This window comes from Neopsephotus bourkii, unplaced genomic scaffold (assembly GCF_033783945.1).
Source record: "Neopsephotus bourkii isolate Nb327-2 ecotype Australia unplaced genomic scaffold, CSIRO-AGI_Nbou_v1 NB_1493, whole genome shotgun sequence".
In the NCBI taxonomy this organism is placed as follows: domain Eukaryota; kingdom Metazoa; phylum Chordata; class Aves; order Psittaciformes; family Psittacidae; genus Neopsephotus; species Neopsephotus bourkii.
This window is the reverse complement of record NW_026901969.1, coordinates 4,391,998-4,413,214: the sequence shown is the minus strand read 5'-3', so window position 1 is coordinate 4,413,214 and position 21,217 is coordinate 4,391,998. Positions and strand designations below refer to the sequence as shown.

Below are 21,217 nucleotides of genomic sequence, written 5' to 3'. Positions count from 1 at the left end.
TGAATGTTTGGACTTATGTTGATCTCCATGATGATGGAGCTGGTATAAAATAGGCAATAACAAAAAAAAAACAACCCTTGTTTAAAACATACATATCCCATCAGTCTAAATAGAATTAAACATTGGTTCATGAAGCACAATGAATATATGAATACTGTGGCCTTTCATCACTTTTTGTAACATGTCCACAGGGTTTGCAAGTCACGTTTTCAAGCAGACGCTCATCTGCTGTGAATTGATTCTGTCTTTAAATTTTCAGGGTTCACCAGGTTTGGTGAGTGACTACGAACTCATTCTGGGTGCTCACCTAGGAGACAGCCTCTCTGGCACCCTCCTTTTGCAGTGGTTTCTGCAGAAAGGATAAAGCCATGTGGGTCCCCATTTCTCAAAATCTTTTCTTGAGAAGTTGCACCTTGTAGTGGATGCTTTGAGGCTTTTGTTTCATTCTGTGTGAAACAGCTTGTCAAGCAAACGTGGCACGGGTTAAGAAGAAATATTTCTGAATTACAGACACTGTAACCCTTGCAAACACCAGGTAATTAGAGCTCTTTATGGAAAAGTATTGCATATAAAATTATTGTCTGATCTTGCCTATATACTGTACATTCAGTAGGTGTCTGTATTCAAGGTAACACTTCTGCACACACATTGTTTTCTCTAGATCAGCCTGTTTCTTCTTTTTTTGGATGGGGATAGGCATAGCTCCTGCCTTGCCTTTTTCTTCAACAAGTTTCCCTTTAGTAATAAACTATCAAAAATAGGCTTCCTGAACTTTGTATCCCAGGAGTACAACGTTTATGAATGTACGTGTCCTGGTACAATGGCAGAAATGACCATGTGTTCTCTTTCCTTAGGCTTTTAATATTTAGGAAGGGTTAAGCTCCATATTGCTTTCAATTAACTTGCTAAAAATTAGTTCCTCCGTTGGTCCTAGGAAGTGTCAGTGGTGCTTATGAGTTAAGCCTTTTGCCTACATACTCATTTCTGTTGTTTTCTATTTGGACGAAGTTTTAATTCCCTGTGGATTTTAGATGATTGACCCAGAGAGAAAGCTGAGTCTGTGTGACAATATGGTCTTCAGTTACCACTGCCAACACAAATAAATGGCTTCTTTCTAGCTCTATCATAAGTAATCTGAGTGGGATTCAGATTTTTGATAGACTTCAAAAAAATCCCCCACATGAAACAATACTCTGTTTTAAAAGAAAATCAGATTTAAGGCAATAAAGCGTTCTTTATCTTAGGGAATGTTTTTCTTTCTTAGTTTCAAAGCCAAACAAGTGGAAATCTGGAATTGTCCATCTGAAATAGGGAAATTTGCAACTTCATGGATTGATTCTAAATTGTGTCTTATCAAGATTTAGTGATATACGTTTATGTTTTGTAGAAAAGACTGGGAAATGTGAAGAGCAAGATTAGAGGTAGATGAGTATTTTTTCACTGATGAAATACTGTAAGATTATTATTACATATTCTAAGTCAAGAGACTTGTAAAAAGTACTAATTTTGGAAGCCTGAGGATGCTGAAACAGCATAGCTCTCTTTACTGAGCATACAAAATTCATCTTTTCTAAAGATTCTTACACAATAAAGCCAACATCTTTGCCATGATCTTCAAGTTAGACATTATTTCTCACATGAGCATTTAAATTGTTCTATTTTCTGAGCCGCCAAGACATTGCAATATGCACTTGCTACCAATAAAAGTGTGGGTTCAGTAATTCTGAAAATCAAATTATTCACTTAAATGCCCACAGATAGATTCAAGTGTCAATCTGTAGGTGCCTTCTTTAAAAATGGTTAGTACTTGTGAAAAATATTATATGATTATGCCTTAAAAAAAAAATCACCTGTTATTAATATAAAAAATTAGCTAGAAAGCAGCATGTGGAACACTGTGTTTAGTTCCTTTCCTGAGCTGTGTCAATGCTTTACTTCCCTGCTTTGAGTGAAAGTAAAAAAAGGAAATATTGAGTATGTGGTGCTGTTGAGTTGTGCTGGTCTCCTCTGTTCTTTGCTGTTGGCTCCATGTACCTTCAGCAGTGAAACACCAAATGGTACACCCAGGTTGCTTCTGTACAGCATATATGTAATTTTTATTCAGTAATGATTAATCTGCATTTGCTTGCTGCAAATTAGGTGCAGTAAGCCCCTAATTGCTATCAATTTGAGAGGAGGAAAGCCAGTAGTATTCAAAAAACTACTGGGATGTCAACTGGAGATGATATTTTTTTTCTATGGTGAAGGTAGGTGAATTCAAAGGAAAACCAAATTAATTTCTTGGCAGAAACTGCTTATAATTTTCTCCTGAAAAAAGGTCTAAAAAAGTTTGCTATTTGCTCAAAGACAAATTTGTGTGCAGTACACTGGCACAGCTATTAATACTGTTAATATTAATATTTAATTATTATTTACTAATTATTGATACTGAATAATACTTCTTCTTCCATAAACCTTAGGCCTGTAATATTGCCATTATTACTAGAAGATAGTTTCATCTGCCATGTAATGCAAACAATATAGTGATACAATAAGCACTGGCTAGATGTCGGATCGGTCTGAATAGAGCTGCATGCATTGTCATCTTTTGTCTTTTTTTCATTCTAAAGCTCTCCTTCTCCTGGTAAAGGACATTGTCACTTTCAGTTTGAGCCCATTTTCTGTGAATTCTTGCACATTTTCTTACACCAGTGAGACTGACCCAAGGCTTCATAGCCTGTTTGCTTTTTGTGAAGAGAACTGTCATAACAAAGTACCTAGTTCAAAGGCATCTTCAGCAGCTTTGAAATTAATTTTTCTGATACTTAATAATAAATGATTCAACAATTGCATTAATCTATTTTATTATTTTATTTAAAATTTAAATCTCTAAGAATAACTTCATGCATCAAAGTATTTTTAAGGCAAATTGTCCTCTCTACTAAAATTATGGCAGCAGTAGACATTCGTATTTGTATTATAAAATTGGTTTTGTAATATTTGATTGTAAGAATGCATGATTTATGGAGAGACAGACACATAAATATATATTTTTATATTTTTCGAAGAGGCAAGTTATATTTTAAACTGTATAAATTCAAACTTTTTGGCTTGGTCCTTTAGACAAGCTTTGTGAGTCTGAGTGCCCAAAGTTTAGTGTCTAAATGCATACTGTTGAGACATTTTTAAAACGGATTCATAGGTGATGATGATGATAATTTTCAAGGTCGTCTGAAAAACCCCTGAGTATAGATGCTTATGCTTATCTTTGTGAAACGTGCTGTGGGTTCAAGGTAAAGATTTAATATGTAGCACAGATTTAAAATCACTGTGCCCCAAAAGGAGCAGTGAACATGTAAAAATGATCACAAAAACAGCCACTCATTTTTAAAATCTTTATGAAAACAGCCATAGCTGTTTGGATTCTGTAGTACACCTGTAGCATGATTCATCTGTGACCTATTTTAGATACCTGCATAAAATGAGGTAAATATCACAGCTATTTCTTTTCATTGATAATAAAAGGAATTCAGAGTGACTAGCTCAGAAATAGATGTCAGTATTAAGTCTAGTTTATCCTACCGTTATGCTCTGAAACGGCCCTAAGAAGAACAATATGGGTACATAGCATAAAATGAAGCCTGTCAATGTGTATGAAGTAGTGTGCTAGAAGTATGGATTTCCCAGGGCTATATGAGCCCAGAGCACTGTAAAATGGTCTGAAGAGATCTATAGGAACCATAACTACCATATCGATATCTGCCAGTACCTGAGATAAAAATGAAGCAAGACAGTCACACAAGATACCTGACATATAATAGTATTTCAATCCATGAGAGAAATGAATCTGGCACTTCAGTTATTTGCGTATTTAATCTAAAACCTATACATATGCACAATATTGGTTAATTCTCAGCTTGCTACGTTTAACAAAAATCTCTGTTGCAGGTTGCTTAGTTATAGAAAATCCCTCAAGTAAGTTGATTAAAGAGTTTTATATTGTGGTCATTGGTGAGTCTCAATGTGTGGTTCTCTCCTCTGTTTATTAGGGAAAAACTCCAAGCTGCGTATAAATCATAAAAGCATGACTAATTGCATGGTAACTGGAGAAATGCTTTCTCTCTCTCCGGGGTGAAGCCTGCATGTCTGTGTTTTAGCTTGGGAAGTAATACAAGGATACTTAAACTCCTCAGGGTTTAAAAACCATGTCATTATGAGAATGAAGTCATTGCAATATTTTATATGTCTAAAATCTCGCAATGTATAAAATGTTTTCTGTGTGACAAAGAAGTATTATACACTTTAGAATGGAATGGTAACTTTACAAATTTCCATTAATGTCAAAACCTTGCCTTAGAATGCTGTTACCTATAAAAACAATCCAACCCTACAGTACTGTTAACATTAGCAACATTAGGAATTTGGTGAGGGGAAAAACAACAGGAGAAAATACTTCTATTTTAAGTGACTAAAACCAAACTAAATAAGCATGCTGTAAGTAATTCACAGGTTTCTGCCTCTTAAGTATTAGTTTCCTCTGAACTGAAAAGCAGTTTATTAATAAACTACAGTTAAATAAGAATAAAAAGAATGACATAGAAATTCCCTATAGGTTTCTAATTCTTCTGTCATTACTTTCAGGCCAATAAGCAAGAAATCCTTCCTACAACATGTTGAAGAGCTTTGCACAAGCAACAACCTAAAGTTTCAGGAAGAATTTTCGGTATGTTGCTAGCAGTTGTCACAACATCACAAGACCTTCAGTCGTTTCATGTGTCACATTTCATGTCCATTTTAAGCAGGCAAGGCCGTGAAGGACTCTGGCCTTGATAATCAATACCCAATTACCAGGTTGATTGTTTAGAAAGTAATATTACACTGATTTGGATTCTTCAGTCTACATTGCCACCTGATCAGAACTATTCACTTAAGTGTCAGCAAAAGATGATCTTTAGACCCTGATATTTGCAAGAACACCATAGATTTATGCTTTTGCATATGTAGCAATGCCTACACAGTTTACCTGATAACAGCTCATTTAGAAATATTTTTCTAACACAGATATATTTAACTGCTTTAAATAGGTTAATTTTCCTGAGTTATGATGACCTCAAAACCAGAGCTGATATTTATTCTGTGAAATGTTCAGGCCTCAGTCATACTGCCAAGGAACTCGGAAATGTTTTTCTTTCATATGTCTCAGTACAGAAAGTAAAAAAGTTGTGCATGGTACTTTGCTTTTTTTTCTTCTACAAATAATGGTTCATACTCTTTAGAATCACCTCCATGTGAATAGCCTTCAACTCCTTATGTTAGATGAACACAGCAAGCTTGTCTTTCCTTCTGAAATATATGCTATGTATAATGCACATACACTTTCAATTTAAATCTCAAAGTTTTCACTATTTTCATTAAGCAACATTTTTACAGCTATCATATTTTTGCTAACAATATCTTCTCATTATTCCAGAATCTTTATCATCATCATCATTTTTAACACATACAGTCATTTTCCCCCACAAAAATAATTTGTCAGTCTCCAGTGACTGTATTATTTTGGATTTATAGATTTACCATGAATGGCTTAGCAGTTGGATTAATGAAAATGAAGACTCAACAACTGGCTTTTCTTCTGCCAGATTATAATATTTCAGTCTCTAAGGGAAAACCAACAAAAGTGTGAAAAGATTAATGGTATTTCCTACAGCTTTTTTTGTTATGCTACTTAGGTAAAATTGGTCTGGATTTAATAATAAAAACCACCATAAAATTCTCTGAGCAATAAAGTAAGAACTTTTTTCCAAGAGCAGAAGTGTTATTTTACTCGAACAAGACTGATTATAGTTATATTATGCATGACTGAACAGATGAAAAGTTTTACTAGCAATAACATTTTCACATATCAAAGTTTATCACTGGAAAGTTTCTAATATTACTTCCTTGAGGTGTGACCCACATTGGGTAAGCCTTACAGCATTGTAATGCCTTAAACAATAGTGTTTTATCAAATCAAAATCCTTGCAATCCATTTCAAATTTAGAGAAATACAAGTAGCTGAGGCCTCATTCAACTAAATTATAAAGTCAGCTTATAATCAACAGTTTCATATGTCATTTGGGCTTCCAATGTTCCCTCTGAGCTTCAGCTTCCATATTTCAGAGGATAGTGATAACTTCCCAGATGGCTTGTCCAAGGACAGGCAGAATTGGAGGGTGTGTCCAGTCCCTGACTGAGGGTAGATCTATGGTATCCGTAGTACCTGTTTTACCAGACAAATAGGATTGACAGTGCGCTTGAAATTACGTCAGAAATGGCAATGCACAGAAATGGGCATTGCACACAAAAAAAATGCCAGACCTTGTTTCCATCCACATGGAGCATTTAGTTTCACGTAAATGACTGAAGGCTCCTACAATGTGTGTAGGAGAGATAAGATCAAGGTGTAAAACCATGGGCCATTATGTCTGAAGCACATAACTACAAGGTGCTCAGCTTGCTTGGGCTCTCTGGCCTCTCTGTACTAGTAAATTCAAGTATACCAGGAACTGTAAATGAGAATATGAAAATTTACACTAATAAACTGTTAGCATATTTCCTGGCTTGAATTTTCTTTAAGCTACCAGTCTTCCCAGGCAGCTCCAAGATAAATTTTGGTAGGTAAAGTAATCTAGGTATCATTTACAATCGGCAGTTTGTAGACAACAAACCTGTTCTGGAATTATCTAGGATAAATTTGTCTCTTTCTGTTTCACTTAGTCTTGGAATCCAGGGATATTCCTGGTCTCATTTAATTTGCTATATTGATCAAGCTTCTGTGCCTGGAAGATTTCCAGGGTTTTCCACATGTGAACATGACCTGTCTGTAGACATGATGGAAAGAGAATCTGGGCCTCAGAATGGACCTAAATCTATTGCTTATCAGAGAAGAAGTTTAAAAAAATATAGTTTTTCTGGTAAGTGTGAAACTACTGAACAGAAGTACTTGTATAAGTGTTTCACAGTAAGTTCTGTTCTCGAATAAAAACTTAAAATACCTCCAAATGTCACCATAGTACCACGAGAGTGCTATAGTAAAAAAAGAGCAAATCAATTCTTTCAGTTTTATGAATCTGTAAAGAAGAATGGCATCTATGACAAACTGTTATTGAATCTGGGAACCCAAATAGTCTTTCCCCAGTTCTGAAAATAATCACTTAGACTGAGAATTGGTGAGGGCTTCTGAGCACATGTTCAGATACAAAACCATCATTACAGAAATGCCATAATCTGCTTCTCTTTTCCTTCTCTACAAGCTAAGACTCAGAGGAGTGAGGCAAATGAGGCAAGTTAAAGTTCACATGACACACACGGGATAAGGAATCCCATGTCCCATAACACCCACAAAATGCCACAGGCATTTCATCTTTGTTTTTCCTTCATGCAAAATTCAGTAACAGATACTTTGTGGGAGTGTTTCAACTTTCTGAATGAGAGGAATTTTAACATCTCCACCCTTAGCTGTGTTTTACATTTCTTACCAAATCCTGACAGGAATGCACAGAAGTCACTCTACTGTGTCTTGCAAACAGGGATCGTTCTCTAGGTTCAGTTATAGGACTGGGGCTTTACTTCTCTAAGGGATTTTTGAGACGAAAGGCAGAGGCAACTGAATGGGTAAAAGAGTATTCTGTGTTAAGTATTGCAGAGGTTGGTTGAAATACAATATTTTAACTGTAAAGAGTGCCTTTAAATACATTTTTCTACAGTATGTTACAATCCTTCATTTAGTTTTTTATTTATTTCATGTCTGTTAAGTATGCTTTGTAATTATGTAATATATGGGTATAACTGTAAAATCAGCATTTCTTTATAAGGTGATTCTAAGTCAGAAGCTTTCTCTTTAGAAGGGGCATAACCATAGACTTTTCATCCCTAGGAAACATAGGTACTTAGATTTTGAAGGGCATGGATGGGATCTAGTCCCTTGTTAATTTTCAAAGGGAGATGAGCTTCTAGTTCTCTGCAATTCTTCCTCTAAGTCTTTCCCCATGGATGTGTCAGAGCCAGGAAGAGAAGTCAGGTCCCTTGTCTGAAAGTCCTTTGCTTTCATTGTGGAATCATCTCTTGCCTCATGTTCAGAAGCACTTGCAGTTATATTATTGAGGATGTAACTAGAGAAGTGGAGTAGTCCTCATGCTTCAGGCCACAGGATTTTTGTCAGATAGTGAAAAAGAAACAAGTTTCTCATGGGCATATGGTACAGTTCAAGGGTTTTCAGGTCTCTTTTATATGTCAGGTATTATCCATTGTACAAAAATAGGGTATCAGATTAGATGAATTATTGACTTAGTTTATTACATCAGGTTTTAAACTATCCCATTTTGCTAATGTTTATCTTAAATTATTCTTAGTATCTGAACCCATCAAATAAAGCCGACAAAATATTTGAATTAACAATGAAACAAAAACACTGGCATAAAAAATACTTCTGTTTTTTCCATTTTTCATTGCCTCTTTCATTTGTCTTTTTATTTGCTAATAGTTGCACATTAAATTTAATTTATCTGTCTCAAATACCTGAGCAAAAGACCACTTAAAAATAATTAATATTGAATCTGATAGTAGGGCAGTCTGCCCTGGTTTTGGAAGTAGCCCATCTAGAGACTATTAATATTAAAGACAAATTTTGAAGGGATTACTCAGCACAAGCAGCAAAATTTTGTATTGTACACTTTCAAAGCAATAGGTAGATCTCTACCTTTGTGTCTTAGCTAGATGTTGAAATAGACTTGCCTATGACATTTGTGAAAAAGCAAAAATCTATTACAGTTCATGTAGTTATTAACTTAGAAATTCTGGCTAAATTCTGTCTTTTCTGAGCTTTCTATTCTCTTATCACACAAGATCATCACATCAATATGTTTTCTCCATTAAGAAGTTATGAAGTTATCTCCACTCTTTTACTCAGCTTTGGAAATTATGCCTATTTATGCACACAAACACTCCCATCAAATAAGTTCCTCAATATGAATGATTTATCAATCTTTGGCTTTCAGTAATAGAACTAATGAGCAGTTATGAAACTGCAATTCAGCCCAAAATAACTCTTCCTGCCCTTTTCACAAACAGTCCCATGAACAATAGCTAATTGCCAGTTGTCTCAACTTAACTAAATTCTCATCAGTTCTCATGCTGTGGCAAGAACTCTCTCAAGCTACAGGAGTCAGGAAAAGGCATTATTCAAGAGTAAGTTTGAGTCAGTAGGGCATGGTAACCAAGCATGTGACTTCATGAAAAAACAGAAAAGAACTACGAAAGGTGAGAGGCTGACTTTACCCAGACTTGTAAATGGTGAAAGTTCATGTAAGCTTTAATTGTTCAACTTGACAGCATTGTCTGCAGTGCTGCATCTAACACTGCTGGTGTAACTGGGGTTGACAGTGAGGTGGAATGTCCTGTAATGCTTCCAGCTGTTCTTAGAAATGCACTCTGTTGCAGAACTAAAGAATTCTTCATCTTACTGGATGATTGTGTCATTTTTTATATTCTCAGAAGGTGAAATGCAAAGGTATGCCAACAAACATTTATTCCTCTACAGGAACTTCCCAAGTTTCTTGATGACCTTGCTTCAACTGATGCTGATCTGCCTTGGAACAGGTCTAAGAATCGTTTCCCGAACATAAAGCCATGTATGTGTATTTACCGATCAGCTCCTGTTTTGCACTCTACATTCAATAATGCAGTAGATATTTGGAATGCAACCCTATTTGTTTGATCAGCCTTTGAAATGGCAGTACAGTCATGTCCACATTATGAAATAATTTGCAGTCAAGTAATCTATCTTTTCACTGTGTTTTTTTAAAGACATTTTTATTTGCGAGTAGCTTTAAACTTGCTCTCACAAGCTTTAATATACAGGTGCAAGAAACTGTAGCCTCAGTAATTTCTTAGCTTTGTAATTCAAACTCTTTAACATTCTTCCTCATCATCTTTTTTTTTTTTTCCTCTTTAGTGAGAAGTAATTTTTTTTAAATGTATAAAATCCACATTTGTGCATTCAGCTACCTCAGGAGCCGGGGTGCGCTTTCTTGTGGATATGCGTATATATGCTGCAAAGGTTCCACAGAAGATCAGAGTGACTGTATGATAACTTATAAGCCAAGGCTAGATTTTATCACAGGAGACGGGAGTCTGTCTCTCTGTACTCAACACTGCTTCATTTTTCAGTTAATAAGACAAGAAATGTCATTATTATTTTAGGCATTAGCTGTGATGTGAGATGAGGAGCATGGCATTCCTTGGTTAATAATGCTACATTCTGTGCTATTAACTTTTCAGAGCAGCTGCTCCTGCTATCTCTTGCCTTGTTCAAGATACACTCCAAGTTACAGTCGCTAAAAATTTACTTACGAAATATAAAGAGATAAGTGTCATAAATTTTTAATGTTATATTCTCTTTTTTTTTTTTTTTTCTAAGTTGAGGACCAAACATCAAAATTTGAAATGTTTGGTTTCAGCATTTACCTATTCACATATGACATCTTTCCTAGGTTTTGTCATTTCTGAAAAAACCCTCAACTGTTTGTTGTTTTTTTTTCTGTAATAATGACCTTACCTTATGTAAAAGAATGTAAAAGTGCCAAGATCAGGCTCAAATCTGTTACCTGGGCAGCAAGTATGTAGGAAAGACTGGCAGATCCTGGACCCTGCTGTCTGATTCACACTGAGGTTGTCTATGTTAGAACAGCATGGCTTGAAGTACACAGGCTACCTTTAGGCAGAGGATTCTCCGATACATACATCAGATTGGAGGTTTTGGCATGTCACCATTTAATTAAAAAGTATTTTATTAAAGTATGTCTGGGACATTAAAGGAGCACGGTACAAAAATGGAAATTGTTTAGATTCCCTTTGTAATTAGTGTTCTACTATGTCAAGTATTGTTAGCAACGGTAACAGTATTTTTGATTTCTGAGCACTCCAGGAACACCTGTTACATATGTCAGTGGTTTTTTGGAACAAATCTGTTAGTTAACTAGACTTTTTTTCTATGATAGATAATAACAACAGAGTAAAGCTGATGCCTGATGCTGGTATTCCTGGTTCTGACTACATTAATGCCAGCTACGTGTCTGTAAGTAGAAAATCTCTCACATTTTTACTGTATCTGTTTTGTGGTAGAATAGAGAGTCAAAAAATCACTTGCAAGTAGAACAGAATTCTAATTTTAATTTCATTCACTATAGCTGCTACAGGCATGGCATTGTTCAAGTCACTCCTGCAGGATTGAACATGACTAGTTTAAAATACAAATTATCCCATTTTTATTGCTAAGCAATGATTTTCAGTGATAATCAAAACTGTGTCCAGCAAATTAGTTTTTATAAGTTGTCTCATACCGTTATTGTTAAAGACAAGAGTGAAACTCCCACTGAGGTCAGTTGTTAGGTCAGACATTATTTGATCTCTTGGTTTGGCAGCTGGAGTTACTGTATATGAATGGGGCAATGTAAACATAACTGAACTGAAATGTTTCACAGAAATAGGTAGTAATTTTGGTAAGCAGTATTGGTATGTCCTCATTATTTTATGAAAGTTATGATGGGTTAAAACTTAAAACAGGGGAAATTTAGATTGGATATAAGGAGGAAGTTCTTTACTGTAAGGGTGGTGAGGCACTGGAATGGGCTGCCCAAGGAAGCTGTGAATGCTCAATACCTGGCAGTTGGACAGAGCCTTGGATGACATGGTTTAGTGTGAGGTGTCCCTGCCCATAGCAGGGGGGTTGGAACTGAATGATCTTAAGGTCCTTTCCAACTCTAACTATTCTATGATTCTATGGAGTAAAATGCAAATAATAGGCTTCCTGAAGAATAAACTAATATTGTGTTTCTCATCCTCAGCTTTCTTCCTAGATTTTCCATTTTCCAATTGTGTTCTCAGTATATTCTTCATCTATATTTTTATCTCATTTTAATCCTGCTGAAGCTTCAAGAGTGACATAATTATGCTTTTAACTTATTGTAGTAGTGGCTGGTGGTCTCACATGCAGTCCAGACTTGATATGCAGTAAGCACTATTCAAACATGTAGCTAGACATGCAGACTGTAGTCTAAATAGATGGCACAATGGCAAGTAGAAATAGTTATTTCCAGGTAGCTAAGAGACATTTACAGAGAATAAGCAATAGAGCTCACAGCATCTTCCTCTGTAATTAGCAAAAGCTGTTTATTCGCTTTACATGGAATGTCCTAGTTCTGACAGTTAGCAGGTAGGAAGAGCCATGACACATTGTTAGCTGGTGTTGGGACTATACACAGAACCATTGAGAAGGAGACCAGACAGCTTGGAGCATGGCCTAGTCTTTACCCTGCCTGTCACTAACTGACATGCCAAGGCTGAGGCAGGGAACAATAACAGCAACTTCCAAAAAAGCTGCAGCAAAAGCGAGCCGCAGAGAGTGTGCCCTGCTGAGATTTTGCATGTGCTTACTGCATAGAGACATCTTGCTGCATGCTGACTTTAGGTCACTGCTCATCAATGAAAAGGCAACTGTAATGTTACCATATCTCAGGGCTAAAGCTTTGCCCTTCATATGCTCTCATTTTCCATATTTGTGGATGTATATGTAAATGCATATAGCTGTGAATATATGTGTGTGTGTGTTTACATAACTATTTAGGTGAATGTACATATGCGTGCATATAAAGAAAGGGAAAAAGTGGTCTTGTATATAGTTTTAACAAATGGGAACTTAGCTTCTACTTTTGTTTTCATTGGTTAAACCACAAGAAGTCAGTAACTGAACCATGAGCTTTGCATCCCTGAATTATAGTTTCTCACCTCACTCTTAAACTAGGAAGGATTAACATGGTTTCTCACTGCCACCTGTTCTGTATATTATAGATGGAGTAAGTAACAGGCAGCTGTGAATTACAGGGCTATAATGCCAACAAGGAACTTTGGTGGTGCTATAAACCACTGTGTCAGTTGTTTTCAGCAATAGGCAGTACTCTGTGATATTATAGACAGCTAGCTCTGCAGCATAAATTTATTGCTGTTACTGCTATTGTCATTATTTTAGACTTTCTGTAGTACGTAAGAGTTCCTGTTTCTTTGTAGAAACAGATCCATAAGAACCCATGCACTGACAGCATTTACACTGATTTTGTTCAATAAACTTCCTTCTCCCCAAGATTTACATTAATTTCTAAATGAACTAAACAGCAGAAGCCAGCACTAAAATAAAAGCCAAGATGTACAGTAGGCTTCTTGAAGACCTTTTCTCTTAGACCGTTTGTTTGAGTAAGCTCCATGCCTAAGTTACATCAATCCCTGGTCATCACTGGAAGGACAAGGTCATCAGTGCAGTGTATAGCTTGCACTAGCTCTCAGAGCACTTCTTAATTGCTTCCCTGGCTCCGCTGCTCCTTAATGCTATCTACGTTGTTGGCCACATCCTAACATAGTTCTTGGTGGCCTCTGGGTAAATCTGAAGTAAGACTATATCCTGGTTAATAGGAAGGCTTGGATATATTTAAATGGGAATTACTGCCCTGATGTCCCTGTAATTTCTCTGCTAAATGAATTTCTGTCGGGATGGCATTTCCCAAACTTTATTGGACCATTGATTCATAACTTATCTGTGTGGTGGAGAAAATGCCATTACTTCGTTAGGTTGCCAAGGCCATCTGCCATGCAGTGATTAGCCAGGCCTATGCCAATTCATTTAGTATGTCTGACAAGGTTTTAATCTTAGGCATGGTAGCTACAGGCACAACTATGAGTCACATGCAAACTTTTTTCTTCCTTGCCAACTTCTGTATTAAATATTTTCTTTTTCTTAGGGTTATTTATGTCCAAATGAGTTTATTGCAACTCAGGGACCATTACCGGGAACAGTGGGTGATTTCTGGAGAATGGTGTGGGAGACAAGAGCAAAAACACTTGTGATGCTTACACAATGTTTTGAAAAAGGACGGGTGAGTTACCACTGTACAAATTAACAGCATTTGAGATAATTGGAAATTTTGTATGTAGTTTCTGTCAGGATTATAATATGATCATTGTTAATTAGTCATCATCTCCCTGCAGATAAGATGTCATCAGTACTGGCCAGAAGATAATAAGCCGGTGACTGTGTTTGGGGATATAGTGATTACTAAACTGATGGAAGACATTCAAATAGACTGGACCATCAGAGATCTAAAAATTGAAAGGGTAAGCCAAAACCAGAAGGCGATTGAGTAAAACCCATCCAACACCTCAAAGAACATAAAATGTGCTCCATCCCACCCAAGTACCCCTCAGTATACTTTTAATCTGTTAAAGTGTATGCACGGTACTGCCTGCTTTTTCTGCATTTTATTTTCATTCCTATTTGATTTTGGTTTGGTTTAGTTTCTTTTTCCTGAGAATTATCCCATTTTCTGTCTCAAAGAGCTCAGATTTTTGTCCAACATTCTATGAAGGGCCTGTCAAGGTTACTGAATCTCTGGTCTGGTGGGAGGTGAAGTTTCTATTTGGACACCTCAGTTGTCTCTTCTAGAAAGGAGTAATCCTAACCATTCTAGGATCATACAAATCCCTTTGAATGTATCCATCTCAGATTAAAGGGCAAGATTCTCTGGTGCAGCACAGCTGTTTTGCCTTGTACCACCAGACATATTGGCCTCCACCCCCAGAAGACTCGCCCAGTATAAAACAGAATCATCAGTATTGCTCCCACTCCATGTCCTGAGAAGGGGGTTGGGGGGAACAGCATAGATGTTCATTTTTGCCACAACCCGCAACTATGGTTTCCACTCTGAATAATTAGCACCCACTATTAAGTCAGACCAGCAGGTAGGCTCAGAAAGCAATCTGGGCATGATGAATCACAATGTTAGCCTTCTTTTTCACTCCCAACATTGACCTGTGTTGTATGTAGTTCAGACATATACTAGGACCTGAAGTTGGCTGTCCAAATACATGCATTACCATCCTGTGGCATGTGCCTTAGTCGTCACCCCATAAGGATATGTTGTGCACATAGTACAGGACAACTGAACATTTTAAAATGAGAGATGACAAACTTTTTTTTCAGCTAAAACAAGACATAGAGTAAACAAGACCAGAAGAGGAACTTTTAGAGTAAAAATGCATGCCAGGAAAATGTGAAGTCACCTGTGTTAACCAGGGTGAGGCAGGGAGGAGAGGAGAAAGGAAAAAGGAAAAGAGAAAACCTGAACTAAGTGATCCATTTACTATAGCTGAACTATGCTGCACAAAAAATCTATGATGTCCTTTATAAGCACGTCATTGAATGTGCCATGCTTTAAGATTGTACTTCATCTTCCATTCACAAATGGGTAGAGTCTTTATGATCTTCCAATGAAGGTAAAAGGCATATGTGAGGCAAATCATTCACAGTTATTGCCATATTGTGTCCAGAGTAATTTCTCTTTTGGTTTTACGCTTAGCAATTTTACAAATATAGAGTCACAGTAGTTGCTCCATGTAATTGTTCAAAGTTTTCAGTTTTTCTTGCAATATGAAAAGAAAGAATGGTTGGTTCAAAATGAAAAAAAGAAAGGAACTGGCTCATTACACAACAGTTGCCACTGTGGTACTCCTTGCTGCTAGATACTGTGAATACTACAGTCTTATAGGGCTTCATAAAACCTGGAGAAATTAGTATAAGAAAATTCTGACAACTACTATTAAATTTTGAGATACCATCTCTTGACTAAGGCAGTTCACAAGTCAGAAGCTATTAAGATGGCAATGGTGTTCTGTGGAACTAGATACATTTTTGTCATGTTTTGTTGGTCTAGACAGGCCTTTGACATGATCCTGTGCTTTTATTCTTACGTCCTTCGTAGTTAATTTAGATATCAGATCATAACCTGCTTTTTTCTTTGAGCCACTGTTGTTGCTGCTCTCACTGAGAGGGTATCACTTACTTAGAAAATATAGCTGTTTACCAGTGTATGTGTGTTAGCCTTCACTGCATTAGATCAACCATGGAATGGTTGCTTTCTCCTAAATAAATTTGTCATCCCAGTTCACTAAACTTCTAACTGAACCATAGAAACCTCAGCGGGTAATCTACAAATTATATTGATACAGTGATTGAAGCCAAATGGAGAGTGACTGTTGAAGTCATTAGTACTTCCTGAAAGATGGACTTGATGCCATCTCTCAAAAGACCTGCCATCAGATCCATGCAACACAAATGATCCCCTGATAAAAGTGCCTATTACAATGCTGCTATTCTGACTTTCCTTTTGAACATGAAATTGCTGAGAAGGTTACATGTAGCTTACTGGATCTTCTGTCACATTTGTTCTGCAAAAACTGCTTTATCTTACATTCTTCAGCATGGAGACTGCATGATGGTGCGGCAGTGTAACTTCACTTCTTGGCCAGAACATGGAGTCCCTGAGACTACTGCACCAATTATCCATTTTGTAAAACTTATCCGTGCAAGCCGAGCACATGATAACACACCAATGGTGGTTCACTGCAGGTAAGCATATTCACCAAATCATCATTTAGTGTCTTAGAATTTCAGATGCATATTAATGCTTAGGGAAGTTGCCAGGAGACAATGAAAACTGAGTACACAGGTATGGTTTGAGTATGGACAGCAGTGAAAGTTTGTTTAGCAGAGCTCCTTAGTCCTTTCGAGGAATTAAAATGTCAGAGCATGTCTATTTTTCTGTTTGTGAAAAACCCATTGAGGTGATGTCAGTGAAACACTTAACAATTACCATAAGGTATTGCTAGATTTATCTCATTTTTCCCTTTATCATAAGAAGAGGAATGACGTGTTTTATTACCTCTATTATAATTATAGCCCTTCTTAAGAAGTAAGTTTAAAAAATGTATTCAAAATGTACATCGCATCAAAAAGAAGAAACTATTTGGGAGCCACAGAGAATGACAAATAGGAATAAAGGTTTGCATATGCCAGACTTCAAACTTGGATGCCTGTAAACAGCTAAAATCTATATTTATGCTCTTAAATGAATAGTTTGGTGGTTACAGTTCTTCAGCTGTCATGGTTCCCACTGATTTCATACTCAACACCCTTAAAGTGCTTTTCAAAGAGTGCGTGGGGAAGGCTAAGCCTTCATGAAAGTGGTGAGTGTGCCTGTGTTTCATACGCAGGTCCGAGTTCCCACTGAATGAGTGGGCACACTCCAAAATAGCAATCTGGACTCAGAGGTCTGCAGCTAATTCTCTTTCTCATTGTTACTTAGCATTAACCTGAAAATATGTGGAAGTAAAAGCTGGGTTTGGTGCCACAGATCTCTTCCCTAACTATCCAGTTTATCATGCGTGGGAATTTTTTTTATTTGTCCTCAGTGTCTTACGAGTGCACCCACAATGGGAGATAAAGCTTCATTTTATTTGGTATGGTTGTCACTGGCAGCTTGACATTTCCCTCTACTGCAGGGGCCAGGGAGACTATTACTGGAGAAAACCACAGCTTTTGTTGTTTTGAGGACACTTAAAGTTCCCTGGGGCCACTCTGCAGTGAATCCTATCCCCTTTTCACAACACAGTTACTTAAAGGGGCCAGCAAGGGCCAGATATCCCACCTGTGCTCAAATTCCTGATGGTTATAAAGTGGCATCATGTATTCTTATGTTCAGAAAACTCATTCATTACTTTCAGCTCATTAGAACTTGCAGGTTCAAGAGAGTTTTGCTCTACATTTCCTGATTATCTGCAGTGATATACTCTCCATTTATTACACTGATTGCAGAGTTATTACACTGATAGCAATTTTGAGAAAATCCCGTATTGTTTTGTCTCAAATACCAAAAGAATCACAGAAGCAAAGTATGATTTCACAAAATCTTGTGATGTCTTTTGCTTTTAATTACCTTGCTCTAGAAAATTCACAGAAAAGTTGAAGAACCATTTTTTCATTTATAAAGGTTTGGTTTATTTATATCTCGTTCGTCAGGTGCAAACCCTTGCAAAATCAAAATTAGAACATGGCACAAATCCAAATTTCACTTGATCCCATTCAGAAAGGAGACACACAATTAAATACTGAAAAAGATTTATTTTTCTGAAGTTTTCTTTTCACACTTAGGCTTAATTTAACCAGAATATTCTAAGAAAGTATTTTATGCTAAAAAAAAACCAACAAACCCAACTTTCTTTTATCTTGTGTATTGTGTTTACAGTGCTGGTGTTGGAAGAACAGGTGTTTATATTGCACTTGACCATTTAACCCAACATGTAAATGACCATGATTTTGTGGATATCTATGGGCTTGTAGCTGAGTTAAGAAGTGAAAGAATGTGTATGGTACAGAATCTGGTAAGATTTATATATTTATAAATAATAATATATATTATATATAATAAAAAATTAATAATTTATTTATATATTTATCTATATCTTTACCTCATCTTCAGCAACTGCACTTCAGAGGATTTTGTGAGACCTTCTGGCAATACTATGTCATGCTGTTTCTTGTATGGTGCAGCCTGATTACCTTTTAGTTTTTCCGTTTGAAGTCTTGCTGCAGCTAAACAAGTGCCAGGACTTTCCTGTGATGATAAATTGTGGGAATATTTTTTTCATCATTGTTTTGCATTTTTTACTAGGAATAGAATAATTTGAAAATAAGGCAAAGTCTGAAGGAAAATTTAATGTCTTCCAGTCATAAAAAAAGACTTTAAAATAATTAAGAATGTCATTCATTCTAACTGGGAAAATAACTTGTCACACATGTATACCCCAGGTATGTATGCTCCACTCTCCACTGGCAAACCCAGAAAGATTTTCATTCCTAAATGCTCACAAGTAGCTGTGTGAATGCAAGAGATGATGGAGCTTTCACAGTCTGCCTTCTGAACTGGAATAAGCAATCTTAACTCCACTGAAACTTAAGACCTTTATTCTAGAAATCCATAATTGTCTAGTGGATCCGTTTATCATCTTGCCAAGTCAAGTACAAAGGCTAGTTGCCGTGCTATAGCTTCAGTACGCAAGCTGTTAAAAAGTATAATGTAATGAAGTACTTTGTACTTCAGGGGCCTGTGAAAATCTGCTTTAATTACCCATGGCTCTAGAGCTGTGACCCTGAAACATACCCTTGTAAGCAAATTTCTCTTGTAAATCTGAGACACTTAAATTGAAAACTGATGGCAGTTCTGAAACAAAATAGCAATTTTTGAGCAGAAAAATTACACTAATGTATTTACCTGTGCAAAAGTTAAGGGAGATAAAGTTATTTTGGTCATCTCCATCTATGGAGGTATTGAAAACCCATCTGGACAAGGTCCTGGGCGACATGCTTTAGGTGACCCAGCTTGAGCAGTGGGGAGGTTGCACATGATGATCTCAAGAGGTCTCTTTCAATCTGGACAAGTCTGTGATCTGGCTTATTTTCAGCCTGTACATATTTTCCTGCTATCTGTTTTCATTCTCTGTTTCATTCTTACACTGCCTTATTTTGTTTTTCTCTTTTCAGCAGTCCTTACCCAGAGTTACTTTATGTCCTTGGAAATATGCAATTAACTTCAGATGCCTACTCTTTGCATTATAGTCCGTTAAAAATGATCCTACAGTTCAAGTATTACTAAAAGTAATGTGGGGCTTTTTTGCTCTTAGCAATGGGGTATGCTCCTAGAACACATAGATTTAGATTTGCCTTAACTTTTGCATTTGAGTGCACCCTGCTGGTTTTCTCTATACTAGAAAGACAGAAATTTTCTCATCTAAATATTGCATTCATGTGGTTCATTTTCTTCAGTCTAGTGGCAAAAAGTAATCAAATGTATTTTCACAGAACAAAACTTTATAGAAAATGATGGAATAGCCTGTTAGTCTCAGTTATGATTAGTCTAATTGAATATATCTTTACTGGGCATAAGGAATAACATGGTTTGAGAAATTTTAATGCAGTATACCTTCTAGTGAGTGAAATTGGATCAGGCATATGCGACATAGTCAAGTATTGAGATTGCTGAGTTAAACTGTAGTTACTTTGAGAATGTCTTGATGTTATATGGAAAATTTGAAAGTTTTTTTTTTTGTATTAGAAGTACATTTTTCTTTTAATCAAATGTCTTTAAATTCATGTCTTCCAGGCACAATACATATTTTTGCATCAATGTGTATTGGATCTATTGACAATCAAGGGAAGTAGTCAGCCCATATGTTTTGTAAACTATTCAGCACTGCAAAAGATGGACTCTCTGGATGCCATGGAAGGTAAGGAGCTACAGATTGTCTCAAAATATTTTTTCATAGCAGGTGCATTGACTGTCCAAATGAAGAAGCAGAAAAAAATACTTTGACGTGTGGGTTTTGACTTCAGTAGTGTAAATTTCTATCTTCAGTCTCACCCACAGAAACACTCATTGCTTAAGCTTTCCACTTTTTTCCCTTCAAGATCCTTCAAATTCAGCCAAAGCAGTTATCTACCATTAGTCACTATTTATTTACTAGGTAAGTTAATCAAATGTATCTGTTTCTTTTGTAGGTGATGTGGAGCTTGAATGGGAAGAAACTACCATGTAAATACTAAGACTACACATTAAAGATAACGCAACTTTGAAAGTCAAATTCATATTTTTGTAAGCACAGGGGCCAAAGTGAATTCCCCTATTTTGATGATTAAAACAACCACAGATGACTGAAACATCTTTTCTTCTATCAATGTGCCTTCAAAGTATTTTATCCAGGTCACTGAGCGATAATGATTTGCACTTCTGGTGTTACATGAATATTGCATTCAGTATATATTTAAATAGAAAGTGTGTTTAAACATACTCTTTTTTTTTCCAGTTATAAGAAAAATGAGCCAAATATGATGTAAAAATTTCATATTCCCATTGAACTTATTTTGATGTGAATTTGCTGTGTTCTTTGTGGTTTGAAGTAAAAGCTACAGTTCCTTGAATCTTTCTTGCTAGATGGGTTTCAATGTTGTCAGCTCTTGCAGATTAATTCCAATACTACAGCAGTGATCTTTACCTAACTGTATGTTCTTGTATTTTAAATCTTTTTTTTACGAGTGGTAGCATATCAGCTCGTGATCCTGAACAGCTGAAGAGTCACCTTCTGACATAGGGAGGATTATTCAGGTTTTACAGAGCATACAGTAGCTCTTCAGGGACACTTGGGGCTATTTAAGCCATTTTATAATCAGCAGGTTGTGTTTTTTAAACGTACAATGGTGATTGCATATGTTCAGTGCTGAAGTTAGTATTGTACAATCCTGCTACTTTTTCAAGCAGAGAAAGTA

The 21,217-nt window shown here is 36.4% G+C and overlaps 1 protein-coding gene across 1 annotated transcript in view; it reads left to right on the top strand.

Moving 5' to 3' along the window:
- The window catches only part of PTPRQ (protein tyrosine phosphatase receptor type Q), a 127,964-nt gene extending 107,014 nt beyond the window's left edge, over positions 1-20,950 (top strand). The window contains exons 54-63 of the mRNA XM_061369360.1: positions 3,928-3,954; positions 4,621-4,702; positions 9,557-9,647; positions 11,016-11,092; positions 13,806-13,940; positions 14,053-14,178; positions 16,320-16,468; positions 18,144-18,279; positions 20,058-20,181; positions 20,453-20,950. Coding sequence (XP_061225344.1) covers positions 3,928-3,954; positions 4,621-4,702; positions 9,557-9,647; positions 11,016-11,092; positions 13,806-13,940; positions 14,053-14,178; positions 16,320-16,468; positions 18,144-18,279; positions 20,058-20,181; positions 20,453-20,490 — 985 coding nt within the window. The 3' untranslated portion in view covers positions 20,491-20,950. The remainder of the gene's footprint in view (positions 1-3,927; positions 3,955-4,620; positions 4,703-9,556; positions 9,648-11,015; positions 11,093-13,805; positions 13,941-14,052; positions 14,179-16,319; positions 16,469-18,143; positions 18,280-20,057; positions 20,182-20,452) is intronic.
- Positions 20,951-21,217: the final 267 nt, after the last annotated feature.